At 35.5% G+C, this 27708-nt stretch overlaps 1 protein-coding gene across 3 annotated transcripts in view; it reads left to right on the top strand.

The window, feature by feature from the left end:
- The window catches only part of SEPTIN7 (septin 7), a 108712-nt gene that overhangs the window by 26957 nt on the left and 54047 nt on the right, over positions 1–27708 (top strand). The window contains exons 2-3 of one of the 3 annotated variants that reach the window (XM_007446118.1): positions 9811–9815; positions 11357–11459. The exons of 1 other annotated variant lie outside the window; for it this stretch is intronic. In XM_007446118.1, coding sequence (XP_007446180.1) covers positions 9811–9815; positions 11357–11459 — 108 coding nt within the window. The remainder of the gene's footprint in view (positions 1–9810; positions 9816–11356; positions 11460–27708) is intronic. One more of the 3 variants, XM_007446119.1, reaches the window with a different exon arrangement.

The following is a 27708-nucleotide window of genomic DNA, read 5'->3' as shown; positions in this document are numbered from 1 at the left end:
CTTTCCCTCTCTCCCTCCCTCCTCCTTTCCACTAACTACTTCAGGGACTCCCATTATGTGTAGGTTGGTATGCTTGATTTTGTTCCACAGTCTCTGGCCCTGTTCAGTTTTTTCTTCACTCTTTTTTTGTTTCTGTTCCTTAGACTGGTAAATGTTATTTGACCTATCTTCAAGTTTGCTAATTCTTCTGCTAGCTCACATCTGTTTTTGATCCTCTCTAGTGAAGTTTCATTTCAGTTATTCTACTTTTCAACTTGAGAATTTTTATTTGGTTCTTTTAAATAATTTCCATCTCTTTATTAATTTTCTCTATTTGGCAAATATAGTTCTTATACTTTTAGTTTTTTAGACATGATTTCCTTTAGTTATTTGAACATATTTTAAATAGAAGATTTAAACTCTCTGTCTAATGTCTGAGTTTTCTCAGGGTTAGTTTCTGTTGATTGCTTCTTTCCCCCCTGAATATGGGTTATACTTTCTTGGGGTTTTTTTGCATGTCTGATAATTTTTTGTTGAAAACTGGACATTTTAAACGATACAGCGTGACACCAGTGGTCAGGTTCTCCCTCTCTCCTTTCTCCTCCACCCTTCAGGGTTTATTTATTATTGCTGTTTGTTGTTTGCTTGTTTAGTGACTTTTGGGGAACTAATTCTGTAAAGTCTATTTTCTTTGTCATGTGTTGTCACTGAAGTCTCTGGTTATCCTAGTGGTTATTTGTGGGGTCTTGCAAGGAATCATCAAACAGGTCACATAATGTTCTTTGGGAATGGGGCTCTGAAGGAGCCTATTCTGCCTATTCCAGTTGCTGACAGGGTGCTAATTTTTGCCATGATTGCCTGCTGTGGGTTTTCAAGGCTACTGTAGAGCTGATGAGGGAAAATAAGAATAGGTGAGTTAAAATGCAACAAATGCAGTTTTTACTGAGATTCAGCCCTTTTTCTTGAATAAGCACTCTTTGGATTGCTGCAAGCCTTTTGTTAATTTCCAGAGTTGGAAGAAATTTTCTCTTGCTTTTAATGAAGGAGAGAATTTTCTGAAGTCTTCTGCTAATTTCGTTAACGTCACTAGTCTATATCCTTTTGTTTTCCAATGTATACATAAGAGAATGTTTAAAGGTAAATATTACTGCACCAACTGTCTAATAATAGTTTTTCCATTCAGTATGTTGTTATCTGTCATTTCTGTTCTTCTAAAACTTTAATTTTAATGGGTGCATGGTGTTTTAACACATAGGAGTACCATAATGTATTATTTGTTTCACTTGTTTTTGAAACTTTGGTTTTTATGATTTTTCATTATCATTAATAGTGTTTTGTTGAATGTTCTTTTATCTAAATCTTATATATTTGTAAGATTATAAATTCATGAAAGTGGAATTTGTTGAGTGTGAGAGCATGAAAACTTAACTTTTTGATGCACATGGCCAAATTGATCTTCAGGGAAGTGGTTTCAGTTTATATTCTACCAGTCATGTACGAAAGTGTCTATTTTCCCACATCCTCACTTATTACTGGGTACTACTATTCATTTAGTTTTGTGCTCTCTAGTAGATCTTTTGGTAATGTATTATGTCCTCTATCTATGAAATTTCTATTTCTATATCTAGTAGGGTAGCCGCTAACCACATGTGGCTCTTGAGCACTTGAAATGTGGCTAGTCCTAAATAAGTCGTGCCATATTTCAAAGATTATTACAAAGGAAAAGAAAGTAGAGTAATGAATAATGTAAAATGAGTCATAATAACTTTTTATATTGATTGCATATTGAAATGATAATATTGTATATGCATTGGGTGAAATAAAATGATATTAAAGTTAATTTCACCTTTTTACTCTTACTTCCATAATGTGTCTACTAGAATATTTATAATTACATATGTCATTCACCTTACATTTCTGTCAGATAGTGCTTGTCTAGACTCTAGACCATTCTTCCTTTAAAAGAAGCCCTGCTTCTTTAAAGCTTATGCTATTTAACAGCAGTATTTTCTCACCCTTCTTAAACTTGTCGGTTACCACATCCCTGTTTTCTCCTTATTTGTCAAAGATGTCACCAAACACTCAGTTTTTCTTTCTACCCCAGGCTCTCTTACCATTCTGGGGCGTTTTTAGTGCCCATGTGTAAAACTTGTTCAGTAATTTAGCTTCACAGTATCTGGATTATGGTTGAGCCATCATTTTAATGGCTCCGTGTGGTCATCATCTGGAACTTCTGTTCCACCTCTGAAATCTTAATTGTATGGCTCATTCTATTCACAATTTCATATTCTTAGCTATCTCATTTCCTTACTTCATACCTTGGATCCTTGACTCTCTCCATTTTGTTCACTAAATCACTTCAACCATACTTGTCAGCTCCCTTGATCCCTTGTAGTTTTGTGTACCCTTTCTGCAAAATAACAGCTTCAAATAACAGCTTATTGGCTTACATTCAAGTTACAGATTGCTATTGGAGTAAAAGATCTTGTGGCTTCAGGGATACATTCACACAGATCTTCAGCCTAAACTAGTGGACAGAATTCCTTGGCTGCCTGTTGTGTATTCCTAGCCCTTCTTTTTGTTTTGGTGGTTGCTGATTCAAATCTTTCTCTCTTAAAATTCCCTGGTCCATCCCTCCTCTTTTAGGATTAGCAGATGATTTTTTTTTCTGGAGTTTAGAGAAAATCCTGTCCATCATTCCAGAATGTTATCTGTATCCTGGTTTACCTTCCTTTCTTCAGCTGCTTGGGTATGTAATCTTTTTTTTTTAACTTAATTTAATTAATTAATTTGGCTGCGTTGGGTCTTTGTTGCTGTGTGTGAGCTATCTATAGTTGCAGCGAGCGGGGGCTACTCTTCATTGAGGTGCACAGGCTTCTCATTGCAGTGGCTTCTCTTGTTGTGGAGCACGGGCTCTAGGTGCGTGGGCTTCAGTAGTTGCATCACGCGGGCTCAGTAGTTGCAGTGTGCGGGCTTAGTTGCTCCGCGGCATGTGGGATCCTCCTGGACCAGGGATTGAACCCATGTCCCCTGCATTGGCAGGCAGATTCTTAACCACTGTGCCACCAGGGAAGTTCCTGTCTAGGTAATCTTTTCTTTTTTTTTTTAAACTTATTTTTTACTTTTTAAAGCATTTTTTAAAAACTTATTTATTGGAGTATAGTTGATTTACAGTGTTGTGTTAATTTCTGCTGTACAGCAGAGTGACTCAGTTATATACATATATACATTCTTTTTTATATCCTTTTCCATTGTGGTTTATCCCAGGATATTGAATATAGTTCCCTGTGCTATACTGTAGGACCTTGTTGTTTATCCATTCTATATGTAATAATTTGCACCTACTAACACCAAACCCGCAGCATTTATTAACATTTAAACATTCAGCTATCCTTTTTTTTTTTTAATTCCTAAAACTTGCATAACCCTTTATTGTCCTCTAGCTTCTACCTTATTGCTCTTCTATTCACAGATAAGCATTCAGAAAGAATTGTTTACCCTCACTGTCTGCAGTTATTTACTGCTTATTTAATTCCAATCTGCCTTCATCTATCTTTCCCCTATCTTTCCACTGCTCTGACAGTGGTCCCTGATAATGATACATAGATTCTTCTATGTCTCTATATTGACCACTCCAGAGCATTTGGTACAGTTGACCACTTCTTGAAGGAGGCCACTACAGTTGACCTCCTTGAACTGCTTCTAAGAACTACTTTCCTCATTCTTCTTCTCTCCCCCGTTTTCCTAGGTTTGTGTAGGTGATAGTGGTGGTGCTAGTGGGATGTTGCTGTTGGTTCTGACCTGCTTCCTACTTTGTATACTGTAATTGGATCCATACCCATGGCCTTCATACCGTTTAAATGTTGTTGACTTAAAATGTTAATATCTGCCTAACCTAGACATTTCTAGAACTTCTAACTTTTATATATGTAGCTGCCTACTAGATATTTCTCTCCCTAAAGCCAATTTAGCACCTTAAACTCAAATGAATTTTGCTTTTAATGATTGGAACAACCATTAATCCAGTTGCTCAACCTAAATTCATAAATTTGAGTCTTACCACTCCCCCCACAAGTTACAGAGACTTGTCAGTTCATGTAATATCTTACCCAGCACTGTCCATTAGAAGTTAATACAAGCCACATACGTAATTTAAACTCTTCTAGTAGCTACATTTAAAAAGTAAAAAGGAACACGTGAGTTTAACTTTATCAGATTTTATGTAGCCCAGTATAGCTAAAATTTTATTTCAACCTGTAATCACTATAAAAATTGACATGCTTTATTCTTTTTTTCATAATCGGTCTTCGAAACCTGGTTTCTATTTTATACTTAGAGTATATATCAATTCAGACTAGCTAAATTTCAAGTGCTCGATAGCCACATGTAGCTAGTGGCTACTGTTACGGACAGTAGCATTCTAACTTAATTTCTCTTCATCCCCACTGCTTCTGTCTTCCCTGGGCTACTGCAACAGATCTTGGGATTGCTACCATTATCTCCTGCAGTTCATCCTCAATATTATTGTTAGTGGTAATTTTCTAAAATATGAATGTGACTTGGCATGTGAATTAATGTGATTGTGCAATTTTCTGCTTCAAATCCTTTAATGCTGTTCATAAGTTTTCAAGATGAAGCCTATTCTAAGTTCTTTAGTGTGGCCAACAAAGTCCTTTATAATCTGGCTTTTGCTTAACTTTCCTACCCTGTATCTCTTGGACCCTGATAATGAGTTGTATTGAGCTATTTGTAGTTACCATAAAGAACTGTGCTCTCTCCTCTTGCTTTTGGACCTTTACAGTTACCAATTAGCTTGCTCATATTCTCTAGTACCTACCCACATTTCTCATCAGACTAAGGCCTACTAGTCCTTCAGGATCTGAAGGATTTGACCCCAGGATAGGAGAAAGCACCCTTTTTTTCGTTCTCATAGACATCTTTCTGTGCTTGCCTCCATTATAGTATTTATCACTGTGTTAATATGATTGTCTTCTAACTTACCTGACCTCAGATTCTTAGTTTTATAAGCAGGGACCTTGTTTTTATTAGCTTTTACATCCGTAATTACTAATACACACATTGTAAGGGTCCAGTAACTGTGTTGATTGAATGAGTGTGGCCAGTAATTCTGTGAGTAGAGATTTAAATTCCAAGTTCAGAGCAAAGAAAAAAATATTTAAACTTTTAAGTCATCTCATTCTTACATGTGTTTATACAATTAAATATTAAAATCTTTTAAGTAGATTAACCAAGAATCCAGAATAAGATTAAGAAAGTAAAAGTTGGTTTCATTTGTACAACATTTTTCATCTCAGTAAAAAGGGAGGAGCTGGGGGCATGCAAACTAAGATATGATCTTTAGAGAGAGTTGGGGAGGGAACATCAAAGTTAACATTTAGGACAAGCTTATGTTATCTTATAACATCTTAGTGTTCTTGTTATGTTAAATCTAGAATCTAGGTATTTTTACACCAGTTATATTTAAAATACTTAAGGCATTTAAATAGTGAAGTTCTTTAATTTTCCCCTTGAATTATGTAAGAGATGGGAGGAATTTGAGTGCTAGACAGTTTCATCTATGTGTATGATGTAAGGCTTTTGTTAGTAATAATGAGTAGACAAGTAAATTTATATATGTTTTCTTTTGTAGTGAGTAGTTGTTTTTTTGTTTTGCGGTACACAGGCCTCTCACTGCTGTGGCCTCTCCCGCTGCGGAGCACAGGCTCTGGACGCGCAGGCCTAGCAGCCATGGCTCACGGGCCCAGCCGCTCCGCGGCATGTGGGATCTTCCCAGACCAGGGCACGAACCCGTGTCCCCTGCATCGGCAGGCAGACTCTCAACCACTGCGCCACCAGGGAAGCCCGAGAGTTGTTTTTTGTATTTAGAATTACGTAAACTTTAGGAGAAAGAAATTTAATTGTATTTGTCAGTATGTGAAACAGCATACAGTTTGTTTGTGTTTTAAAATCCAAAGTGGTACAGCTTGAACTTGAAATTATTTAGGAAAGATCAAATGTTACCTTTGAAATTTTAAGTTACTGATGTAACCCTTTTTGGATCTTTGCAGTCTGTTTTGTTTGTTTGTTTGTTTTAATTGTAGTTACTAAGGGGAGAAATAGAATCCTGGTCATATTTATGTAATTTGGGGCTGAATATCTCTTTTTGTAAAGATGGGGAGAGCTGAAGGTTTATAGTAGATCCTACCAAAAATATGTTTTAATTTTCCTCAAATTCCGACTTTTGTCACTTCGAACCTGTCACAACTCAATTTCGTTATTGTTACTGAAAAGCATATTTAGCAGTTTTCAAAACAAGTTGCTACTTTTCTCCTTTGGAAAATATATATTAATTTATAAATATTAATATTTATAGATACTAATATTCAAACCTTTAAAGTGATAATGGATTTTCACGTGACAGGATTTTGATAACTTTATTCTTTGGAATAAGAACAAATGGCAAGAGAATATAAACAAATCTCAAGGGTTCCAATAATCTGTCAATTGAAACCTTTTTGAGGCATCTTGTTCTTTGAATATAATTGATTTCTAGAAGTAAGTTTAAATAAGTTAAACACTGAAATTACTGGATATTGTATTTAAGTTGATTTTTCCACAGGTAGTGAAATAGCAAGCAGTGGAATTGTAGCTTGATTTTCTTTTTTTTTTTTTTTCCGGTACGCGGGCCTCTCACTGTTGTGGCCTCTCCCGTTGCGGAGCGCAGGCTCAGCGACCATGGCTCACAGGCCCAGCCGCTCCGCGGCATGTGGGATCCTCCCGGACCGGGGCATGAACCCGCATCCCCTGCACCAGCAGGCGGACTCTCAACCACTGCACCACCAGGGAAGCCCCTGTAGCTTGATTTTCTTAAATGTGAATTTTGGCATAGAGGTTTGGCATACCTTTTAGATAGTAACCAAAAGATTTTGTAAACATATGCTTTTAGAAAAGATTTGATAACTGTTTCTTCTTATGAAACTGATGTTTGAAATCAAGTAATACTCTTAAGACCTCAAGGTATTTTGGGTGAATATACTTTTATCTACATTCGCATGCTTGTAAATGTCACAGTTATATCACTCAGGTCTGTAAGTAATATTTCTTTATCCAGAGGTTGTATTTCACACTGGCACTGTGAACATTATATTTGTGCAGGAAAAGAATCAGTTTAGGTCTTCTAAACTATAGACTGTGGTTGATTTTAGAATTTGGGGTAAGGAAAGATTCTTATGATATGTGAAAAGTCTGTGTGTTTTAGTCAACCAGTGTTATATTATTGGTGTATTTCCTAAGTCTGTCTTTTGTGTTGAGACACAGTTTCTTCCTCAGAAGAAACTTTCCTGAAAGTATATTTTTGTCATTTATCTTTTTTAATAACTCCTGTGTATCAGCACTCTGTTAGGAATGTAGAGATAAATATGACATGATTCTCTCCTGGGAAATAAGTTGTGTCGGGAAACTGGCAAGTAACATGTTTAATTTTAAAATAATTTAAAACATGAAATTATTTAAAATGTTATGGTAGTTATGTACAGAGAATTATCTACTCTCAACCTAGTCACTCTTCTTCCTTACTGTTACTGAGACTGCTTTTGTGCAAAACTACCAGTAATCTTATTTCCAAATTTTATGTTCACATCTCTGGTATTTCATTTGACTTTTCAGTAGCATTTAACACAAGTGAGTGACCTTGAGCCAGTCCTAGTTTTCCTTTCTCCTCACTGACTGATCAGTCTTTCTCATTCTTTCTCTGCCTCACATCTCAATGATGGAGTGCTCCAGGACACTGTCTAGACCCCCTTTTATCTATAATCTCTCTTTGGGAATCTGATCCTCTCCCAATACTATCTATATGCTTATGTTTCCTAAATCTATATTTTCAGCACCAACCAACCCTGGAATTTCTGAATTCATATGTTTAACTGCCTACCAGCCATCTCTTCTTGAATATGTAACAGACACCTCCACTTAGCATGTTCAAAGCTATTTTTGATTTTGGTGATTTTGGCCCTCACAGCCCACTCTTTTCCTCCCCTTTGTATCCTGTTTCCCTGGAGATATCACTAGCCATTGAGTTCTTCAAGCCAAGTACTTAGGAGTTTTCTTTTGTCTCTTTATCTTTTGTCTGTTTTTCTTTTGCCAGTCACATCTAACCCACCAGCAATGTCCTGACAATTCTTCTTTCAAAACATTCTGAATCTTCATCTCTCTTTGCATCCATACCATCTAAATTCAGTATACCCTTTCTTTCTTGGACTATTGCAGTAGGCTCCTTACTAGTTTTCTTATTTCCATTTCTACTCTTAGCAGTAAGAGCTATCTTTAAAACACAAATCAGGTCAGGTCACTTGCCTGTGTAAAACCCTCCAGTGGCTTCCTATCATGCCTAAAATAACATCCAGATTTCTTACTTTGGCTGGGTACAACATGATCTGGCCCCTGCCTGCCTCCCTGACCTCATTTTTTATCACGTATCCCCTGGTCCACTACTTCACCTCATTGTAGTTCATGTACCTTCCTTTTGTTCCTGAAAGTACCAAGTTCATCCCCACTTTAGGGCCCATTCCTTAGCCCTAGAATGCTTTTCTCCCTTTTCTTAATTCAGTCTCCTAGTTGTGCCTAAGACTGTTCTAGGAGTTGAGGATAAAGCAATAAATAAGACACAGGGGTAGATGGAGGTGTTATTCTTACCCCTTTTTGTATGGTGGGTTCCTTGACTATGTAACCTAAAATATTTTCTCTGAAACTTCTTCAGCTCTCCCAGATGGCTTCCTCTTTTTGATGCCACAACTTATGTAGTTCATTTAATCTGTACCTTGATGGAGTTTACATTTTAGTTGGAGGTAGGGTGGGTGGAAATCACAATAAACAAGATTTGTAAAATGTATGTTAAATGGTGGTAAGTGCTAAAGAGAAAAACATAAAGCAGCAAAGTGCTGAGATGAGGAATGGGTTGTAATTTTAGATAAGGGTGATCAGGGCAGTCCTCTCTTTGAAGATGACATTGGAATAATCATCATCTGTTCTAGGTTATGATATAACTCATAGATTTCTTCAATATAGAATAAAGACATACCCTTTTTAAAGACATTTTGTCCAAGGATAGATAGTCTGTTTTCTTCTCTTTGCTATATTATTTGCCTTTAAGTTTTTGCAGGTCACATTTACTTCATCTTTCCATTTGTTACTGCTTGCCATCTTTAGCTTCCTTCCCTTTCCTGTATCTACAAGTTTGCATTTCTTTCAGTTCTTAACTTTATTACTTGAAATATAGCACTGTATAAAGATTTTAACTAAAACATTGGCATTTATCTGAAGTGGGCTGTCTTAATCCAGTGACTGACAGCAAAATTGTATGAAATTTATATATTTTTTTTCTTGGGATTTAAATTTGGTCCCTGTATATCTTCTTGAAACATCATACTTTACACTTTTTTCCCCATTTTTTGTAAGACTTCAGGTACAGGGCATAGTAATTGTTCTTTATAAAAAGGTAGATAAGAGGCCTCTGATTCTGTGTTTGATCTGGAGAGCTGCTGAAATGGATTAAAATTCATTGGGTCTTATAGCCGACAAAAAATATTACCTTGATGTGAATAGAAAAAAGTCTGCCTTCAATTTATTTGTAATTTACCTCTAATTTGTTGAGTTACATGTAAGTAACTTTCATTTTTTTCCCTCTATCTTTTACTGTGTTCCAATGGATTTCTCTCTCCTGTTCGACTGAATGTGCCATGTATGATTCTTGGAATTCCTCGTTTACTGTTCCTCTGTGGATCTGTCTGTTGGAATCTGGAACACTGGAATGATGGAAATGTGTTCTTTACAAAGTAGCTGTGAGTATGCTACGTAATTTATAGAGAGGCTTTTTTCTGGTCTAAGTTAAATTTCAGTTATAGTTGGATGAAATATGAACCAAGGAAGGCTTAAATTTAATGTATATTCTTAGCTCTGCATGTAGTAGGCTTTCAAATATTTGACTTTAAAATATTCTGATCAGTATCCTAACTAGTATATTTAAAATTAGCGTTTCAATTTAATTAGCTTACTTATTTTCTCAATATTTGTCTTAAAAATTAGTTTATATGAATTTTTAAAAAGATAAAAATATTATGGATGGAATATTTAGTTACATATGTGATGCTAGTAAGAAATGCAGATTGCTGTTCTTTGTTAAATCCAAATGTATTGAATTAGTACTTTGATCCCATTTGAGTTTTTTCGGATGAGAATTTAAATGTGGCAAAAATCTTTAAGAAAAATGTGTACCTCTTAGGAATATTTTGCCATTATATATATATATATTTTTTTTTTTTGGCCGTACGCGGGCCTCTCACTGTTGTGGCCTCTCCCGTTGCGGAGCACAGGCTCCGGACGCGCCAGGCTTAGGGGCCGTGGCTCACGGGCCCAGCCGCTCCACGGCATGTGGGATCTTCCCAGACCGGGACACGAACCCGTGTCCCCTGCATCGGCAGGCGGACTCTCGACCACTGCACCACCAGGGAAACCCCTTGCCATTATATTTTAATGAATGAATAAGACCTACCCCTAAGTAAATTAATCAGTAAGACTCTGCTCACTCAGATGGTCTGAACTGTGGACAGTGTTTCTCACCAATGGGTAAGTTGAAAATCAGACTGATTTACTATGACAATTTAGAAGTAGATTTGTTTGAATTACTCATGAAACTTATTGAGGTCATCAAAGAATCAAAAACCACACAGAAAACTGAATTGAAATTTACTTTAAAACCTGGATAAATCTGATGTCCCTGATGATAGAGGCAGCAGGCTCATGTAAAAACCTTGAAGTGACATAATTGGACCTAGTATAACAGCTTGAAAGATAATGTTACTGATTGACATTGATCATGAGCGCTTTTAAGAGTTCATGAAAAATTTTAAACTCCACGTTTTGATTTTATTTCATGAATAAGAAGATAAATTTGAAGAAACTCCTGCCTCTGGTAATTAGTATGAGCAAAGGGGATGATTAAAAGAGTCCTTAATATAATTTTAAGGGGATTTGAATTTTTTGTGAAAAATCCTTCGTTTTTTTTTTAGTTGATTGGTCAGAATCTTATTATTAGTAAGTTCTATAAATTGAAATCTTTGCTTTGGGGCAGGTTTCTTTAATTTTTATTTTATTCCTTTGGGTTTTTATAATTGTTGTCAGTCAATTTGTGCTCAATTCATTTTGTCCATTTCTGCAATTAACTAATACTTTTATTGGTAACACTGTAAAATCAGTTTGATTCACCATGAATAATAATAGTTTATATAGTTTTCTAAAAATAGGTTAATGAAGGGAATTTGAAATGTGTGACAGAAGTGATTTATTGATATATGAATAACCGGACTCCTTTTGCTTTTCTCAGCAACAGAAGAACCTTGAAGGCTATGTGGGATTTGCAAATCTCCCAAATCAAGTATACAGAAAATCAGTGAAGAGAGGGTTTGAATTCACACTTATGGTTGTGGGTAAGATACGATTTCTCACTAAAATTGAGTTTTGATATGTTTCCAACTATTAATGAACTCTGAATGACTTGAGAAAACAATAGCCCAAATAACTGCAGGGACCATGTGTTATATTTTCTTTTGTTATGCAAATACATTTAAAAATTTAACTTGGTGGCATAATGGGATTTCAGTATTTTCTTGCCTCCTTCTTGTAGATGGCACAGTTTTGGAAACTCAGTAAAAGTTGAGAAGAGGGGTGGGGGGTGTAGTGGTTGAATAGAACGCTGGAGAAGTTCTCTTCAGTCAATGATGCTACAAAAGGAAATAGCATCTGGTGGTTACTTATTACTCCAGGATAATTTTTTTTTTTTTTTGGCGGTACGCGGGCCTCTCACTCTTGTGGCCTCTCCCGTTGAGGAGCACAGGCTCCGGACGTGCAGGCTCAGCAGCGATGGCTCATGGGCCTAGCCACTCCGCGGCATGTGGGATCTTCCTGGACCGGGGCAAGAACCCGTGTCCCCCAGACTCTCAACCACTGTGCCACCAGGGAAGCCGCAGGATAATTTTATTCACTGGCTTATATAGTGTAGTGAAGCCATATCACATGAGTGTTTAACTTAAACATATGTTCTCTGAATTTGAAAAAGGGCGGGGTAGAGGATCATAATCATGCAAATGATTACCCTGGGAATTCATTCATTAAGTATAAGCCCTGGAATTAGTGAAATATGATGACTCTCCTTGTTCTTTAGTTCACTCTCATTTTTCTTATGAGTGTGTTTTATCCTGTGAGCACCTTTCCTTGCCTGTAGTCCATTTTAAGAGATTGTCAAGGGTTATTTTGACTGTAGTTTGGTAACATAATCATTATATATGCAAAAACACTTTACCATATATAAGATTAGTTATCTTAAATGACAATCTTAAATGACTTTATAATATTTTCACCTCATATAGGCTGACTTTATAACCTAGCTCCTCAGTTTGATGGAATTTTGTTGTATTTCTCTATTTGTTTTATGAAGGTAAAAGGCAGAGTAGTGGATTGACTATATCCATGACAGAGAAAATTGAGTTGATTCTGGACCTTTATGTACTGTGCATTAAATTTGCTAATTACATTCAACTCCTGTTATTTTTTCTTGAATATATACTTAGTAGAGTAATATCTGGCTGTCCAGGCCAGATATTTGGTTTGAAATTTCTGTGACATTTGTCCAGATGAAATAGTTAATAACCAGCTGATCTTGATTTTTAGAGTAAATACACAATCTCTGAATGTAACTTGTTTTTCTGGTCAGTCCTTTTGTCAGCTACAGCTTTTGTTTTTCTCTTCTTTGCTAAGACTTCAACTGTGGGTAAAGGAGAATGGGTGTTAATATTGTTATTGTTATCCCCACTATACCTTGAACATTACTGTTTAATTAGCTGTCTTTGTATAGACTTGTTGAGTGCAGGGTCTAAATCTTTTCATCTACATAGTTGCAGTGTATAACACATAAAAGTCACCTTTTGGAACTTCGCTGGTGGTCCAGTGGGTAAGACTCCACGCTCCCAATGCAGGGGGTCCAGGTTCAATCCCTCGTCAGGGAACTAGATCCCCCATGCATGTCGCGACTAAGACTTTGCATGCTGCAACTAAGAAGTCCGCATGCTGCAACTAAAAAGATCCTGCATGCCGCAACTAGGACCCGGCGCAGCCAAAATAAATATAAGTAAATAGGTAAATATTCTTTAAAAAGTCACCTTTTAAGTAAATATTTAATACATTGTTTTTCAGACTTTAGGCCAAGTCTAACAATATTGTTTGTAAATCACAGAAAGCTAAGACTTACCATACTTTAATATTCTTGACTTAGAGACTGCAAGCTATTCCTTATGAGCTAAGTCCTCATTTTTGAGATTTATGCTCAGAGCAGCTTTGGTTCTTATAACAATTCTTGGTTTGAGACTTATACATTGATACAAACTGAGAATCTATATTTAACAGTTGATTTTATCTCTTTGTCCTTTGTTGGGAAACCTTTATCCAGTAACCTTGCTCCATAAGCAATATTTAGTATTTACTTGAGTGACTTTTTTGTATAAAAGAGGCATAATTTGTTTTCCCATATTTTCTTCCCTAAAGGAGCTAATAATTTTTATGACAGTGTAAAGTATACATAAAAAGATAAGTAACATTTTTAGTAAGTAGATATGTTAGTAGTGTCATACAAAAATTAAGAGCCATAGATGTTTAAAGGTATAGGAGAGCTTTTCCCTGGTTCCCTGGTTGGAATTATTATTGCCTTACTTGAGAAGGAGGTATTAGGGCAGATTTTTGAAGAATAGAATTGGGATAGACATTGAGTGGGCAGTCCCGTTGGGAAAACAATAACCAAACCCTACATAACTTATGTGCCAGGGAATATTTCAAGTACATAAAATACTGATACTTTATTATGTAACTCATACAGTCCTTAACAATAACACTATGATGTAAGTAAGTATTATATTATTGTCATCTCCTTTATAGAGATGAAGAAACTGAAGCATGGAGATGTTAGGTTACTTGCCCATGGTCATACTGCTAGCAGATGCCAGAACCAAACCCGGTCTGTTTCTCAGTCTGGTGTGTTCTTAGGCACTATGCGGAGGCTCATTTGGGAATACTGGATATAGTGCAGAGTTCAGTAGAGTGCATCCAGTATGCCTTGAACTTGTATGATTCCAACTAGATATTGTTTTCCCTAAAAAAATTAAAAGAGACAGAGGGACAGACAGAGAGAAAGAGGAAATAAATGAGAATTTTAGAGTAAAATAGTGCAACCAATTTTTTCTGCCATTCTACTGGAATGAGTGCCTGTCCTAGGGTAGGCATGGTGGAAGAGGTGAATTCTCTGTTCCGCCAGTCATTTTCAGCTTCCACATACTTTTATAGCGTGAGCATCTCACCTTGCTGAGTTAGTCTAGGTGCCTTAATATAAACTAGTTACTTCTTATGTGCTCAAAGAAACAGGTATCTGCTTTAGTACAGGAAGAAAAACAAGTTGTCAGTTTATATGTAATTGTGCATTATGGATGATATATTTGGGGGCAGTTCAATATTAATTTGCACTGCATGTTGATTTTAGGATCTGACCCCAAAGTGGTAACTTTATAGTAGTTGGAAATGAGGCTGGAAGGGTAGGCTAGCCTAAATTTTGAAGACCTTCATTGCCTCCAGGATAAAAAGATTGGAATTCTTGATTTTGATTCTTTATTTGAAAATTTACTTTAAAACCCAGTGTCAGACATATCAAATAATGAAGACAGTTAGGTCTCTAATTCAGCAAGTGTCAAACCTGTTCGGGCTTGGAATTTGAAAATTGTTTGTGTGCTTCTTAATTTTTGCTCTAGAATAAAATGTTAATTGTAAAATCTTGATTTTACTAGAATCTTTCAAAGAGGTAGAACTCAGAAAGATTGTAGATTGCTTTATCTGACCAGAAAATATTTTGAAAAACAAGTGGCATTAAGTCTATTATTTTGGGTTCTTTGAAGATAAAATTCACAGTTCAATCATTTTTATAATATTAAGCTTTGCTAAATTTTTGTAGCAGAGGTTTTCTTTATTGTCATAATGTATTCGACATATATCAAATGTTTTTAGTGGCACTGGCATTTCTGTTTTTTTTTAGGTGGAAGGGAGCTTAGAATATGGTGGTTTAGCCATTTTTGGGATTCAAAGTTTATCATAGTTTATCAAAGTTTATCATATTCAAAGTTTATTCAAACTTTATTCAAAGTTTATCATTTTTTGTTTTTGTTTTTTTACGGTACGCTGGCCTCTCACTGTTGTGGCCTCTCCCATTGCGGAGCACAGGCTCCAGACACGCAGGCTCAGCGGCCATGGCTCACGGGCTCAGCCGCTCCGCGGCATGTGGGATCTTCCCAGACCTGGGCACGAACCCGTGTGCCCTACATCGGCAGGCGGACTCTCAACCACTGCGCCAACAGAGAAGCCCTATCATAATGTGTTTTTGTGTATGACTTATTAGTAAAAGTTTAGGAGGTATTTAGTCATTGATAGGATATACAATGACAGTCATAGATAATTTTCTCCCACCTTTTCGTTGGTGTTTGAAGTGATGTATTGATAATAACATCCAGAGTTAGTTGAAGAAATTGCAAGTAATATTGGCCATTTTGTATCTAAGCTGTTGGGCATTTAATGGAATTATGTTTAAGCCTGCAGTTAAGATATGTTGGATACTTGAAATACTTTGAGTAATATTTTAAAATTTTCTTCCCTGAGCTCTATATTTTTATTTTACTTTTAGTAATAAAAGTAATTTAACCAATGATGATTGCACAACATTGTAAATATAGAAAAACCACTGAATTGTACACTTCAAAATGGTGAAATTTGTTATGTTCATATGTTATATGAATTTTATTTCAAAGAAGTAATTTAGCCAAAGCAGAGAGAATTTGGGGGAAAAAAAATCACATGCCTACTATTTTAAATTTTTGGATTCCTTCTAGGTTTTTCATCTGCATATTTTGAAAAGTGCTTTTGTAATGTAATTGTGTTTCATTGTAGAAATTAGAAAAAGCAGAAAAGCGAAATGAAAATATTACCAAAATCTGTCATCCAGTGGTAACTCTTAAGCATAGAAACATACAGTATTCTTGTTTGTATGTATCTGTAATGTTCTGTGATTGCCTTATAAAATTTAGCAGTAAATTATGACCATTTTTTTGATGTTAGACAGTCTTTGATAACTTAGCTATGGTGGAGTTGTAGATTTTATTGGCTTGTGTAGGTTGGATATACCAAAATTTGCCATGTTGTCCAACATCAGTATAGTTACAAATAAACATGGTTGTAGTTACATCTGTCCTTGCATTTTTATTTACTTCTTTAGGATAAAGCTTTGGAAGTTTGTATTTCTACGTGTTTGAAGGTTTATGCGTTGTTTTAAGGGTTTTAATACATAATACCAAATTGCCCTAAGATAGGTTGTGTACCATTCTGCACACTAACCAGGTGTTGACAGCATATTGCCAACAGTGGATATTATAGTGTTTCTTTGCCAATTTAGTGCCTAAAAATTGGTATCTTATTTTCATCTGTATAGTATTATTGCTGGTTAACTTATTTTTTAATCATTTGTATTTATCTTTGGTTTTATAAATCATATATTCTACTTTAATTTTAAAAACTATGTTCCTTTTTTTCCTTAATGATATATAGATACTCTGAGGTTATTAGTATTGTTGTTGTTGTTCAGTATTGACACTTTTTTCCAGAATTTTTTCTGTGTCATGTTTCATATTAACTTGATTTTTATATTGTCTGTAATCTTTTTTCTTATGGCTTTTGTCCTCGATGTCTGCCTGCTTGATTCAAACTTATTAGGGATTCCACTGTATTTAGGTATATAGACTAAGGTTTAATTTTTTTATTTAGAAATTAAAATCCATGTGGTTTTTTTGATGTGAGATATGAGACAGGACTCTGATGTTTAGTTTACCTTATTTTATTATTTAAAAAAAATATTTATTGAGTTATTTGTAGTGAGGTGGATGGACCTAGAGACTGTCCTACAGAGTGAAGTAAGTCAGAAAGAGAAAAACAAATACCGTATGCTAACACATATATATGGAATCTAAAAAAAAAAAAATCGTTCTGAAGAACCTAGGGGCAGGGCAGGAATAAAGACAGACATAGAGAATGGACTTGAGGACACAGGGAGGGGGAAGGGTAAGCTGGGACAAAGTGAGAGAGTGGCATGGACATATATACACTATCAAATGTAAAATAGATAGCTGTTGGGGAGCAGCCACATAGCACAGGGAGATCAGCTCGGTGCTTTGTGTCCACCTAGAGGGGTGGGATAGGGAGGGTGGGAGGGAGATGCAAGAGGGAGGAGATATGGGAATGTATGTATATGTATAGCTGATTCACTTTGTTATACAGCAGAAACTAACACACCATTGTAAAGCAATTATACTCCAATAAAGTTGTTAAAAAATTTATTAGGCTGCGCCAGGTCTTAGTTGCGGCATGCAGGATCTTCGTTGTGGCATGTGGGATCTTTAGTTGCGGCACGTGGACTTCTTAGTTGCAGCAAGAGGACTCTTAGTTGGGGCAGCATGCGGGATCTAGTTTCCTGACCAGGGATCGAACCCAGGCCCCCTGCATTGGGAGTGCTGAGTCTTATCCACTGGACCACCAGGAAGTCATCCCTTACCTTATTTTTTAAATGGTTAATTAATCCTCCCCAAACCATTTATTATAAGCTTGAATTTCAAAGATACATGTGTTTGGTTGGTTCTCTTTCTCAACCTTTGGTTTAGTTCATTCAGTAGTTCTTCCTTTATAAATACTACATTACATTATTACAGTTATAAATTACAGTAATTATGTTGTTACTTGTTTGGGAAGATTACTGGAGTTTGTTTATTTAGGGAGATAGGCAAATAAGTAAACAATATGTAAAATAATTACAGATTGTATTTTCTAGGAAGGAAGTAAACATGGTGGGATCTGTTTAGGGCATCAGGGAAAATGTGTGCGTCTCTGAAAAGGAGGCTTTTCCATAATAATACTTGAAATGCATGAAAATTAAGAAATACTAAAAAAAAATAAAAATGACTTAACAAGAGATAATTATCATTAACATTTTGCTATATTTATCCTCAATATTTTACTTTTTTTGACAGCTGCGTATTTCCAACTGTGGCTATCTCAATTTTAGCCTCTCATTTGACATTTGAATGATTTGTGTGTTTAATTTCTTAATAATTCTGCAGTAAAAATTTTAGAAAATGGAAACTTTGGTCAGTGTTTTAACTGTGATGTTTAATGACTACATTCCATTCTGATTTGTGACTGAATATATCATAGTTCTTGTAATTTATTTCTCCACTAATGAACATAAGTTTGTTTTTACCCTTGTTACAAATGACATGGCAATGAAGATCTTTAAACACACATTATTTGTGTATGTATTGGGAGCAGAGGTCAGTATCATTGTTTGTTTATAATCCCTGAAGTAGGATTACTGTAGCAAAGTGTTTGAATATTTTGTGGCTCTTGACATACATTGGCAAATTGTTTTCTTAAAAATTTGCACTACTCTGAACAGCAATAAAAAGGAATGAAGTACTGATGCATGCTGCAACACGGGTAGAATTTGAAATCACTGTGCTAAGTAAAGGAAGTCAGGCGCCAAAAAAAAAAGTTTGTGCTACGTATGCTAACACATATGCATGGAATCTAAAAAAAAAAAAAAAAGGTTCTGAAGAACCTAGGGGCAGGGCAGGAATAAAGACAGACATAGAGAATGGACTTGAGGACACAGGGAGGGGGAAGGGTAAGCTGGGACAAAGTGAGAGAGTGGCATGGACATATATACACTATCAAATGTAAAATAGATAGCTGTTGGGGAGCAGCCACATAGCACAGGGAGATCAGCTCGGTGCTTTGTGTCCACCTAGAGGGGTGGGATAGGGAGGGTGGGAGGGAGATGCAAGAGGGAGGAGATATGGGAATGTATGTATATGTATAGCTGATTCACTTTGTTATACAGCAGAAACTAACACACCATTGTAAAGCAATTATACTCCAATAAAGTTGTTAAAAAATTTATTAGGCTGCGCCAGGTCTTAGTTGCGGCATGCAGGATCTTCGTTGTGGCATGTGGGATCTTTAGTTGCGGCACGTGGACTTCTTAGTTGCAGCAAGAGGACTCTTAGTTGGGGCAGCATGCGGGATCTAGTTTCCTGACCAGGGATCGAACCCAGGCCCCCTGCATTGGGAGTGCTGAGTCTTATCCACTGGACCACCAGGAAGTCATCCCTTACCTTATTTTTTAAATGGTTAATTAATCCTCCCCAAACCATTTATTATAAGCTTGAATTTCAAAGATACATGTGTTTGGTTGGTTCTCTTTCTCAACCTTTGGTTTAGTTCATTCAGTAGTTCTTCCTTTATAAATACTACATTACATTATTACAGTTATAAATTACAGTAATTATGTTGTTACTTGTTTGGGAAGATTACTGGAGTTTGTTTATTTAGGGAGATAGGCAAATAAGTAAACAATATGTAAAATAATTACAGATTGTATTTTCTAGGAAGGAAGTAAACATGGTGGGATCTGTTTAGGGCATCAGGGAAAATGTGTGCGTCTCTGAAAAGGAGGCTTTTCCATAATAATACTTGAAATGCATGAAAATTAAGAAATACTAAAAAAAAATAAAAATGACTTAACAAGAGATAATTATCATTAACATTTTGCTATATTTATCCTCAATATTTTACTTTTTTTGACAGCTGCGTATTTCCAACTGTGGCTATCTCAATTTTAGCCTCTCATTTGACATTTGAATGATTTGTGTGTTTAATTTCTTAATAATTCTGCAGTAAAAATTTTAGAAAATGGAAACTTTGGTCAGTGTTTTAACTGTGATGTTTAATGACTACATTCCATTCTGATTTGTGACTGAATATATCATAGTTCTTGTAATTTATTTCTCCACTAATGAACATAAGTTTGTTTTTACCCTTGTTACAAATGACATGGCAATGAAGATCTTTAAACACACATTATTTGTGTATGTATTGGGAGCAGAGGTCAGTATCATTGTTTGTTTATAATCCCTGAAGTAGGATTACTGTAGCAAAGTGTTTGAATATTTTGTGGCTCTTGACATACATTGGCAAATTGTTTTCTTAAAAATTTGCACTACTCTGAACAGCAATAAAAAGGAATGAAGTACTGATGCATGCTGCAACACGGGTAGAATTTGAAATCACTGTGCTAAGTAAAGGAAGTCAGGCGCCAAAAAAAAAAGTTTGTGCTACTAAATATTTTTTTTTAAGGGAAAATATATTTTGCCTGAATTTTAGGAGATTTATGGTATATTTGAAGGTGAGGATATTCCATTTCATGTATGCTGTAACTGTTATAGATGCTTGAGGGGAGAATGTAAAGATAGATGAAGACACTATAAGGGAAGGGTAGAGGAGGACAGAAGTGTGCAAGTTAACTACATCATGAATCATTAATGTGATAATATCCCAGTTTCATTTAGTAGGTTTAAGAAAAAAGTCATTCAGTGTGATTTTTAAAATATATATAGGTTAATCCTTGAATTATAATTTTAATCTATTTTTGCTTTTCATTCATATTCTGTCTTTGAAAATAGACCATTTAAAATACTCTAATGTTGGGCTTCCCTGGTGGCGCAGTGGTTGAGAGTCCACCTGCCAATGCAGGGGACACGGGTTCGTGCCCTGGTCCGGGAAGATCCCACATGCCGCAGAGTGGCTGGGCCTGTGAGCCATGGCCAACTGAGCCTGTGCGTCCGGAGCCTGTGCTCCGCAACGGGAGAGGCCACAACAGTGTAAGGCCTGCGTACCGCAAAAAAAAACCAAAAAAAAAACTAATGTTGAAAAACACAGCCACCCTTTTAACAGCCTTTCTGAGAGCCCTCAGATGAACTCCATAGTATGTGGGCTAAATTAAGGAAGAGAGGGTGAGAATGCTGATATTTTTTTGCCATAAGAAAATTGTCCTCTTGATATTGAATATACTCAAGATTCATTGTGAAGGTGGACTGAAATAAAAGTTAGGAAACATTTGTTGATTTTAATTAGCTAGACTTAGGTACAAATATGAGAAGGTTACATAGTCTAAAAAGACTGGGCACTGTATGCAAAGAAAGGTGCTTAGGACTTTAAAGACTAGGTAATAAAGGGGGCAACTTCTTTACAGATAGAAATAGAATTTTCACACAGGAGATTATTGTGTGGTTTTCCTCTTGGTTTGGCAGACTGCTCTTTCTTGATCCTTAAGGGGCAATTTCTAAATCTTCTTTAAGGCATGGAGATCAAATACAATTGTTGGTCAAATTGGTCCATCCTTTTCCTAGGTAGTTCTATCAGATGTCTCGGAAATACAGTTTTAAATATGAAATTGTCTTACTGTCTCTTCTTCCTAGCTATGACTACAGACAGCCCAGTACCACAGGAAGTCAGAATTTCCCCTTCATACTCTTAGTCCACCAAAACAAGTCCACTCTCCAAAGCATTTGTAGACTGAGTTTTTTTTCTGTGTTAGAAACCAGGTTTACTCTGTCCCAAAGCAGGAAGTTTTCTATCATTACTTTTTTGGGTGCCCAGCTGGTGGATTTTGTTGGCAAGATAGTTTTAGGCCAGTATATCATACTTGTTTCACCAGTGTAATACAGAACCTCAGAATTATTTTAAAGGTCGTAAAATTATAACCTGCCTCCCATGAAAGGCCTTGCAAAGGTGGTTGAAATTGTTGATGTTGTTAATTTTACCCCAATTTTATTTTTTAATAAACAGAAACATTTTAAGTATATAATTTTCATGCATTTACATGAGTCCTTTTGACATATTTTACCATATAGGAGTAATAATTTAAAGCAGTGCCTAAGATAGAAGACTATGGACCTAATTTTTTAGGGGAAACAGGGTGACTAAATGGGTTCAGTGACTGAACTTCCTGAAATGTAATTGAGATTTTTATCATGTATTTATATTCTGGGGAGACATTGCATATTTAGATTCTCAGAGGGGTTGTTATTCACCTAAAAATTGAGAACTATAGGTACAAAGTATTTTATGTAATTGGAAGTATGTGGCATTGATTTATTGTGATTCTTGTGCTGAAATAATGTTTTAATTAATTTTGTAACATTTCTGAACACAAAAGTTACAATTACAGTATACAGCTTTTTTCCCCCTGAAACATTTGAAATGCGTGATCCGTCATTGTCCCCTAAATACTTGTGTATTTCTCTTCCTCAGGGATCTTCTCGGACATAACCATTAATGTACCATCAAAATCAGAAAATAGCAAATGTATGTTTGTATACATGCACACGTATATATAGACACACACCCACATATATACTTTTATATCTGTAGTGCATCTGCATCTATTATGTATGTTGGAAATCATTAAGTTCTCACTGATATCTCCAATTTCAGTTCATCACCAAAGTGGTCATTCTACTTTTCATCTTTTCTCTAGTTGTAACATCCTTCTGATGGTGAGAAATCATTATCCTAAATACATTTACTTTTTTTTAATTGAAGTATAGTTGCTGTACAATATTATATAAGTTACAGGTATACAATATAGTGGTTCACAATTTTTAACTTAATATGTTTACTTATTTGATCAGTTCCCCTGTATGTTAACTAATTTTCTGCCATGTCCCCCAGGCTTTTCTCTTCCTCTCTCTGATGGAGTATCCCTATCCCTACTCACCCCTCTCAAGTGCTGTGACACCCTGTGGCAGGCCACTCTTCTCATGCAGATGCCCTCATCATCCTTTTTGGGTTCAGGCCTTCTCCCAGACCCCCTTGGAAGCTGTCCTTATCTTGCACACTCTGACACCCTGCCCTGGGCCACTGTGGCTCTCCCTCCAGCATGTTCACCTGCCATTCTCAGCCTCAGATAATAATTTCTGGACTGAATTTTCAGGAAGGAAAGTGGAAGAGAAAAAGCTGAAATAATTTTGAAGGGTTTAAAAACTAATATTTAACTGTATTATAGAGTTAACTGGCATATGAATAGAAGAGCTAATTTGATTTTTTTATTATGTTAAAAAAAGTAAAAGAAAAAAAATGATAAAATTGTAGTTTGGGGCTGCCATAGGAAAAAAAATGACTAAATGGAGATAAAACTCTGGAAAAATTTAGCCTGGAAATGAAAGTTATTTACAGGTGTCTATAGTGTTGTAGAGATACCACTGGTTACATTTACATATATTTTGACAAACTGAGGTTGTAAAACTTTTGGATGGCCTCCAAATTTATTAATAGCTGAGACAAATAGGTTAGTATTTAGAAGGAAGAAAGCTTTTGACTTTGGGGCTCTGTTCTTACACTGCCTAGAACTCTCAAGCAAGTAGATGATAAACATAAGGTAATTGTGCATATCAAGGAATCAAATGTGTAGCATAACTTGTGGTTCATTCTTAACTAAAGTTTTTATGATAGAAGACTATGAATTATTTATTATGTTTCAAGTGGTAATATTTATAGTAATAACATAATATTTCCATAGAATTCCTGTCATGGTCCTGAGAATAGATTTTAACTGAATGATCAGTAATTCAAATGACACACACTGATCAGCAGTAAAGTGCTAAGAGTTATGGACTAAGCTAATGATATAAAAATGAAAAAGACCACTTCAACTCTCAAAGGTATTTCCAGGGAAACACACACTACTAATTACAATTTAATTTAATAAATGTTTCAGTAGTGTAGATTTAACATGCCATGTAAAGAGGGGAGTTATTATATGGGCTTAATGGGGAAAACATCTTATTTGTCTGAAAGGATAGAGTCCTGAAGCCAGTAACTCATATTGTGCTTGCATTTCAAATGCATTATTTAGTTTGGAAATTTTGTAAAAGAGTTATTTATTCTTATGCTTGTTATTTTGTTTTTAGCATACCATGAAAATCAGCTTCTATATTTAAACTAACTTAAATCTACCTTATAATACTAAGTAGAGCAACTGTTAAATTAAAAAGAATATTGTGCTTAATCTAGCTTCAAACTCCAATTTCTGCCACAAATGGTCACTTTGAATCTCAATTTCCGTATCACAGCAGACATTTACCTGGTCTTTCTAAACCACTGAGATTTAAAACAAAACAAACAAAAAAGCCATGCCCTCTAAGAACCTGAGTGTATGGGATGGGGGTAGAGTGGAGACACTTGGACAGTAACACTGTCTGCTATTTGTAACCACCTCTTCCTCACAGAGGGCTTGAGATAATTGTGTATATAAATGTACTTTGTACATACACTATATATATATAAAATGTACCTAGTAAATGTGTAAACTAAATAAAATGTTAATTTTAAGCAAATATTTATTAGTGCATTTTTACGACTTTAGTTTTATGATGTAAATACCAGGGATGAAGAGAAGAGAAAGATCAGGGATGGCTGAGAATGATATACAGTTAATAAGTTAAATACTTGATTAATCCTTACTTTGAACTTCTGCTTTAGTTGTACTCCTTTGATTATTAAACATTTAGAGTACATGTGCCCTTACTTTGCAATTCAGTATACACATTGCTGGGCAAAACTTTTTTCTTGTGAGAGATTTAGCTAATTTGAAAGATGGTTGAGAACTTACTCTTTCTCATTATAAATAAGGTTTAGCTGGGTAGCTTGCATTCTTGTTAACAAAATTGATTTTTGTACTTGCTATTATGTACATTTCAATAAAGGCATGATGTTTAAGTATTTTGCCAAAGTTATTTATGTGACATCTCTGATTATTAATTTTTAATTAAAAAAATTTTTTTAAATTATTTTATTTATTTATTTTTGGCTGTGTTGGTCCTTTCTTGCTGCGCGTGTGCTTTCTCTAGTTGTGGTGAGTGGGGGCTACTCTTCGTTGCAGTGCGTGGGCTTCTCATTGCGGTGGCTTCTCTTGTTGTGGAGCATGGGCTCTAGGTGCCCGGGCTTCAGTAGTTGCAGCACGCGGGCTCGGTAGTTGTGGCTCGCAGGCTATAGAGCGCGGGCTCAGTAGTTGTGGCGCCCAGGCTCAGTTGCTCGGCGGCATGTGGGATCTTCCCGGACCAGGGCTCGAACCCATGTCCCCTGCATTGGCAGGCGGATTTTTAACCACTGAGCCACCAGGGAGGCCCTAGTTTCATTTTTCTAAGAGAAATGAAAAACCTTGATTCCTGTGAAACAGTCTGTGTAGATGCCTTTATTTAAGTTTTTTATCCAGTTAAATCTATATTCAGTTACCTATTAGCTCTTACTAGATGCCTTTTACTTCTCTAATACTAATTATTTTATTTCTTACTTCTAAGCTTATTTATCCTTCTGTATTTTCTTTCCTCTTCATTCAAATTCTAAACTAGAGGTTGAAGATTTTATCTTTTTAGAAGAACTGTTCCACATTTTAGCATTACTTAAGTGCTCATTGGTTTGCTTGATTAGTTCCTACGGATGTCTCAGTGAAATGCTGCTTGCTTGCTTGCTCTGTGAAGCCATCCTTGATTTCCTTCAAACTGTACTTAGGTGTTCTTTATGTATTCCTACTGTATTTTTTGTTTAACTGTAACTATAGCTTGTTTCTCAACAAAATTACACTTTTTGATGGCAAAATGTCCCCAGTTCTAGCATTTAGCAGCTGTTCAATAAATAATAAAATGAATTTATGTCTTTGCTTTTTATCAATTGTAATAGTCCATCAGAGGATAACTGTTGGAATGGAAAAGCTCTAGGATGTTGGGATGAGATTATTCATCTGAATTCAACCTTTTTGCTCCTTGGCAGGTTTTTTTTTCCAAGCTGGATCATTAAATCAATTTAGTGATTCATTTAAAAGAATGAAAAATAGAAATGATTAGAAAATAGACTGCATTTTGCTTAGCAAGACTGTTATTTCATGAAAGTTGTAAATTTGTACACAAACATTTATACAATACAGATAAGTATACCTATATATTTGTGTATACTGAGTTTTGATGAAAAACGTGTGTTTGGGGTTTTTTTGTTTGTTTGTTTTTAACTGTAAACTGTGGTAAAGTAAGTTGGAAAGCCACTGCCCAGTGGGAGAGTCCAGTACAGAATATCAAGAGAATTCGTTTAGAAGCAGATTTACATGAAGAGCAGAATTGAGGACTAGGAGTTAGAACACTGCTGTTCTGGTATCTCTAAGGACTATTCCAGTTCTGATGTTCTGAAACTCTACATAATTTAGCAGGATGATGTAGAACACATTGTATGTGTTCATTACACAGTTTGTGTAATGAAATGGGTTTTCCCAAGCTGCTACTGATAGAACTGCGGAGGAGCATCTGTGGTTAAGTGTTTATGTGCAATATACAAAGGAAAAATCCTCAAGGTTTAAGCTGCCTATGAATTTTCTACTTAACTAGTACAGTAATACAGTATTATTTATATCAGTTGCTATAACAATATATAGTTAAGGAAAAAATAATTTACCAAAGAATTATATGGTATAATGTCTCAGTATGTTTCATGTGTCAGATATTAATAAATATTTCAAGGGGTTGGTGGAAATGATCTAAGGCTGTAGAATTGAGGAGGTGCTGGGTAGGGGAAAAAAAAAAAAAAAAAAAAAAAAAAAAAAAAGATAAGCAGTTTCTTTAATTGTAGGACTTCTCAGAGCCCTTATAATCCCAAGGACCCGAAGGAACGTGACTTTATTATAAATAATTAGTGATCTAACTTTTTTCAAAACCTTATGAACAAACATTTCATGAATGTTTCATTCTTAGGCTTGAAGTGTAATATTCTTGAATGATGATGGCATGGGTTTAATGGTCTAGACTTCAAAGATAAAGAGGACATGGGTTATTTCAACCTGCTGATAATGTTAAACTACAGGTGTAATATTAGATTCTAGTTAATTACTCTTATTTTATAATTTTCATAAAGTATTTAACATCTTAAATTGTGTTGACAATATTTTGTTTTAATGAGGACAGAAAAAAATTTAATTCCAGTTATTAACTTTTTAAAATCAGTAAAATAAGGGAATGATAATGACTTTGTTGCAGAATGTTTATAGTGCATTTCAAAGTAAAATAAATTTGGATTAATTTGGATCATTTAACAGATCTTAAAATATTATGTTAATTATAAAGAAAGAGAAAATGTTACAGATAGGTATTCTGTTTATATTTATTGAATAATTTTGTTTTCTTAAGCTAGGATGTGTGATTCAGAATTTTGTTATTCTTAAATAATAATGATAAATAACTTGATTGAGGTTGTTTCCACAGATTCTTTAGAGTTGGAGTTGATGGGATTAATTTAACTCTCAGTTATTTTGCATTAGCAATGCTATTGCTTTCCCTTTAGTAAAGCCAATGAGCAAGAATCTATTGTAGTTATGTCACCTTGAGAGTATTAGGACAAAGCTACTATATTTTGTATTATGATTATAGGATATCTGACATTTTGCTTTGGAAGTAAATATCACTCTACTAAAGATAGATAGGAATTAATAATTTAATGTCCGAACTCAGGTATAACTTCCCTGCAGTCAACATTTCTTTTTTTCTTTTTAATTAATTAATTTATTCATTTATTTTTGGCTGTGCTGGGTCTTCATTTCTGTGTGAGGGCTTTCTCCAGTTGCGGCAAGTGGGGGCCACTCTTCATCGCGGTGCGCGGGCCTCTCACTATCGCGGCCTCTCCTGTTGTGAAGCACAGGCTCCAGATGCGCAGGCTCAGTAGTTGTGGCTC

This window comes from Lipotes vexillifer, unplaced genomic scaffold, assembly GCF_000442215.2.
Source record: "Lipotes vexillifer unplaced genomic scaffold, Lipotes_vexillifer_v1.1 scaffold822, whole genome shotgun sequence".
In the NCBI taxonomy this organism is placed as follows: domain Eukaryota; kingdom Metazoa; phylum Chordata; class Mammalia; order Artiodactyla; family Lipotidae; genus Lipotes; species Lipotes vexillifer.
Note: the sequence above shows the minus strand (reverse complement) of the source record. Positions and strands in the feature narration are given on the sequence as shown.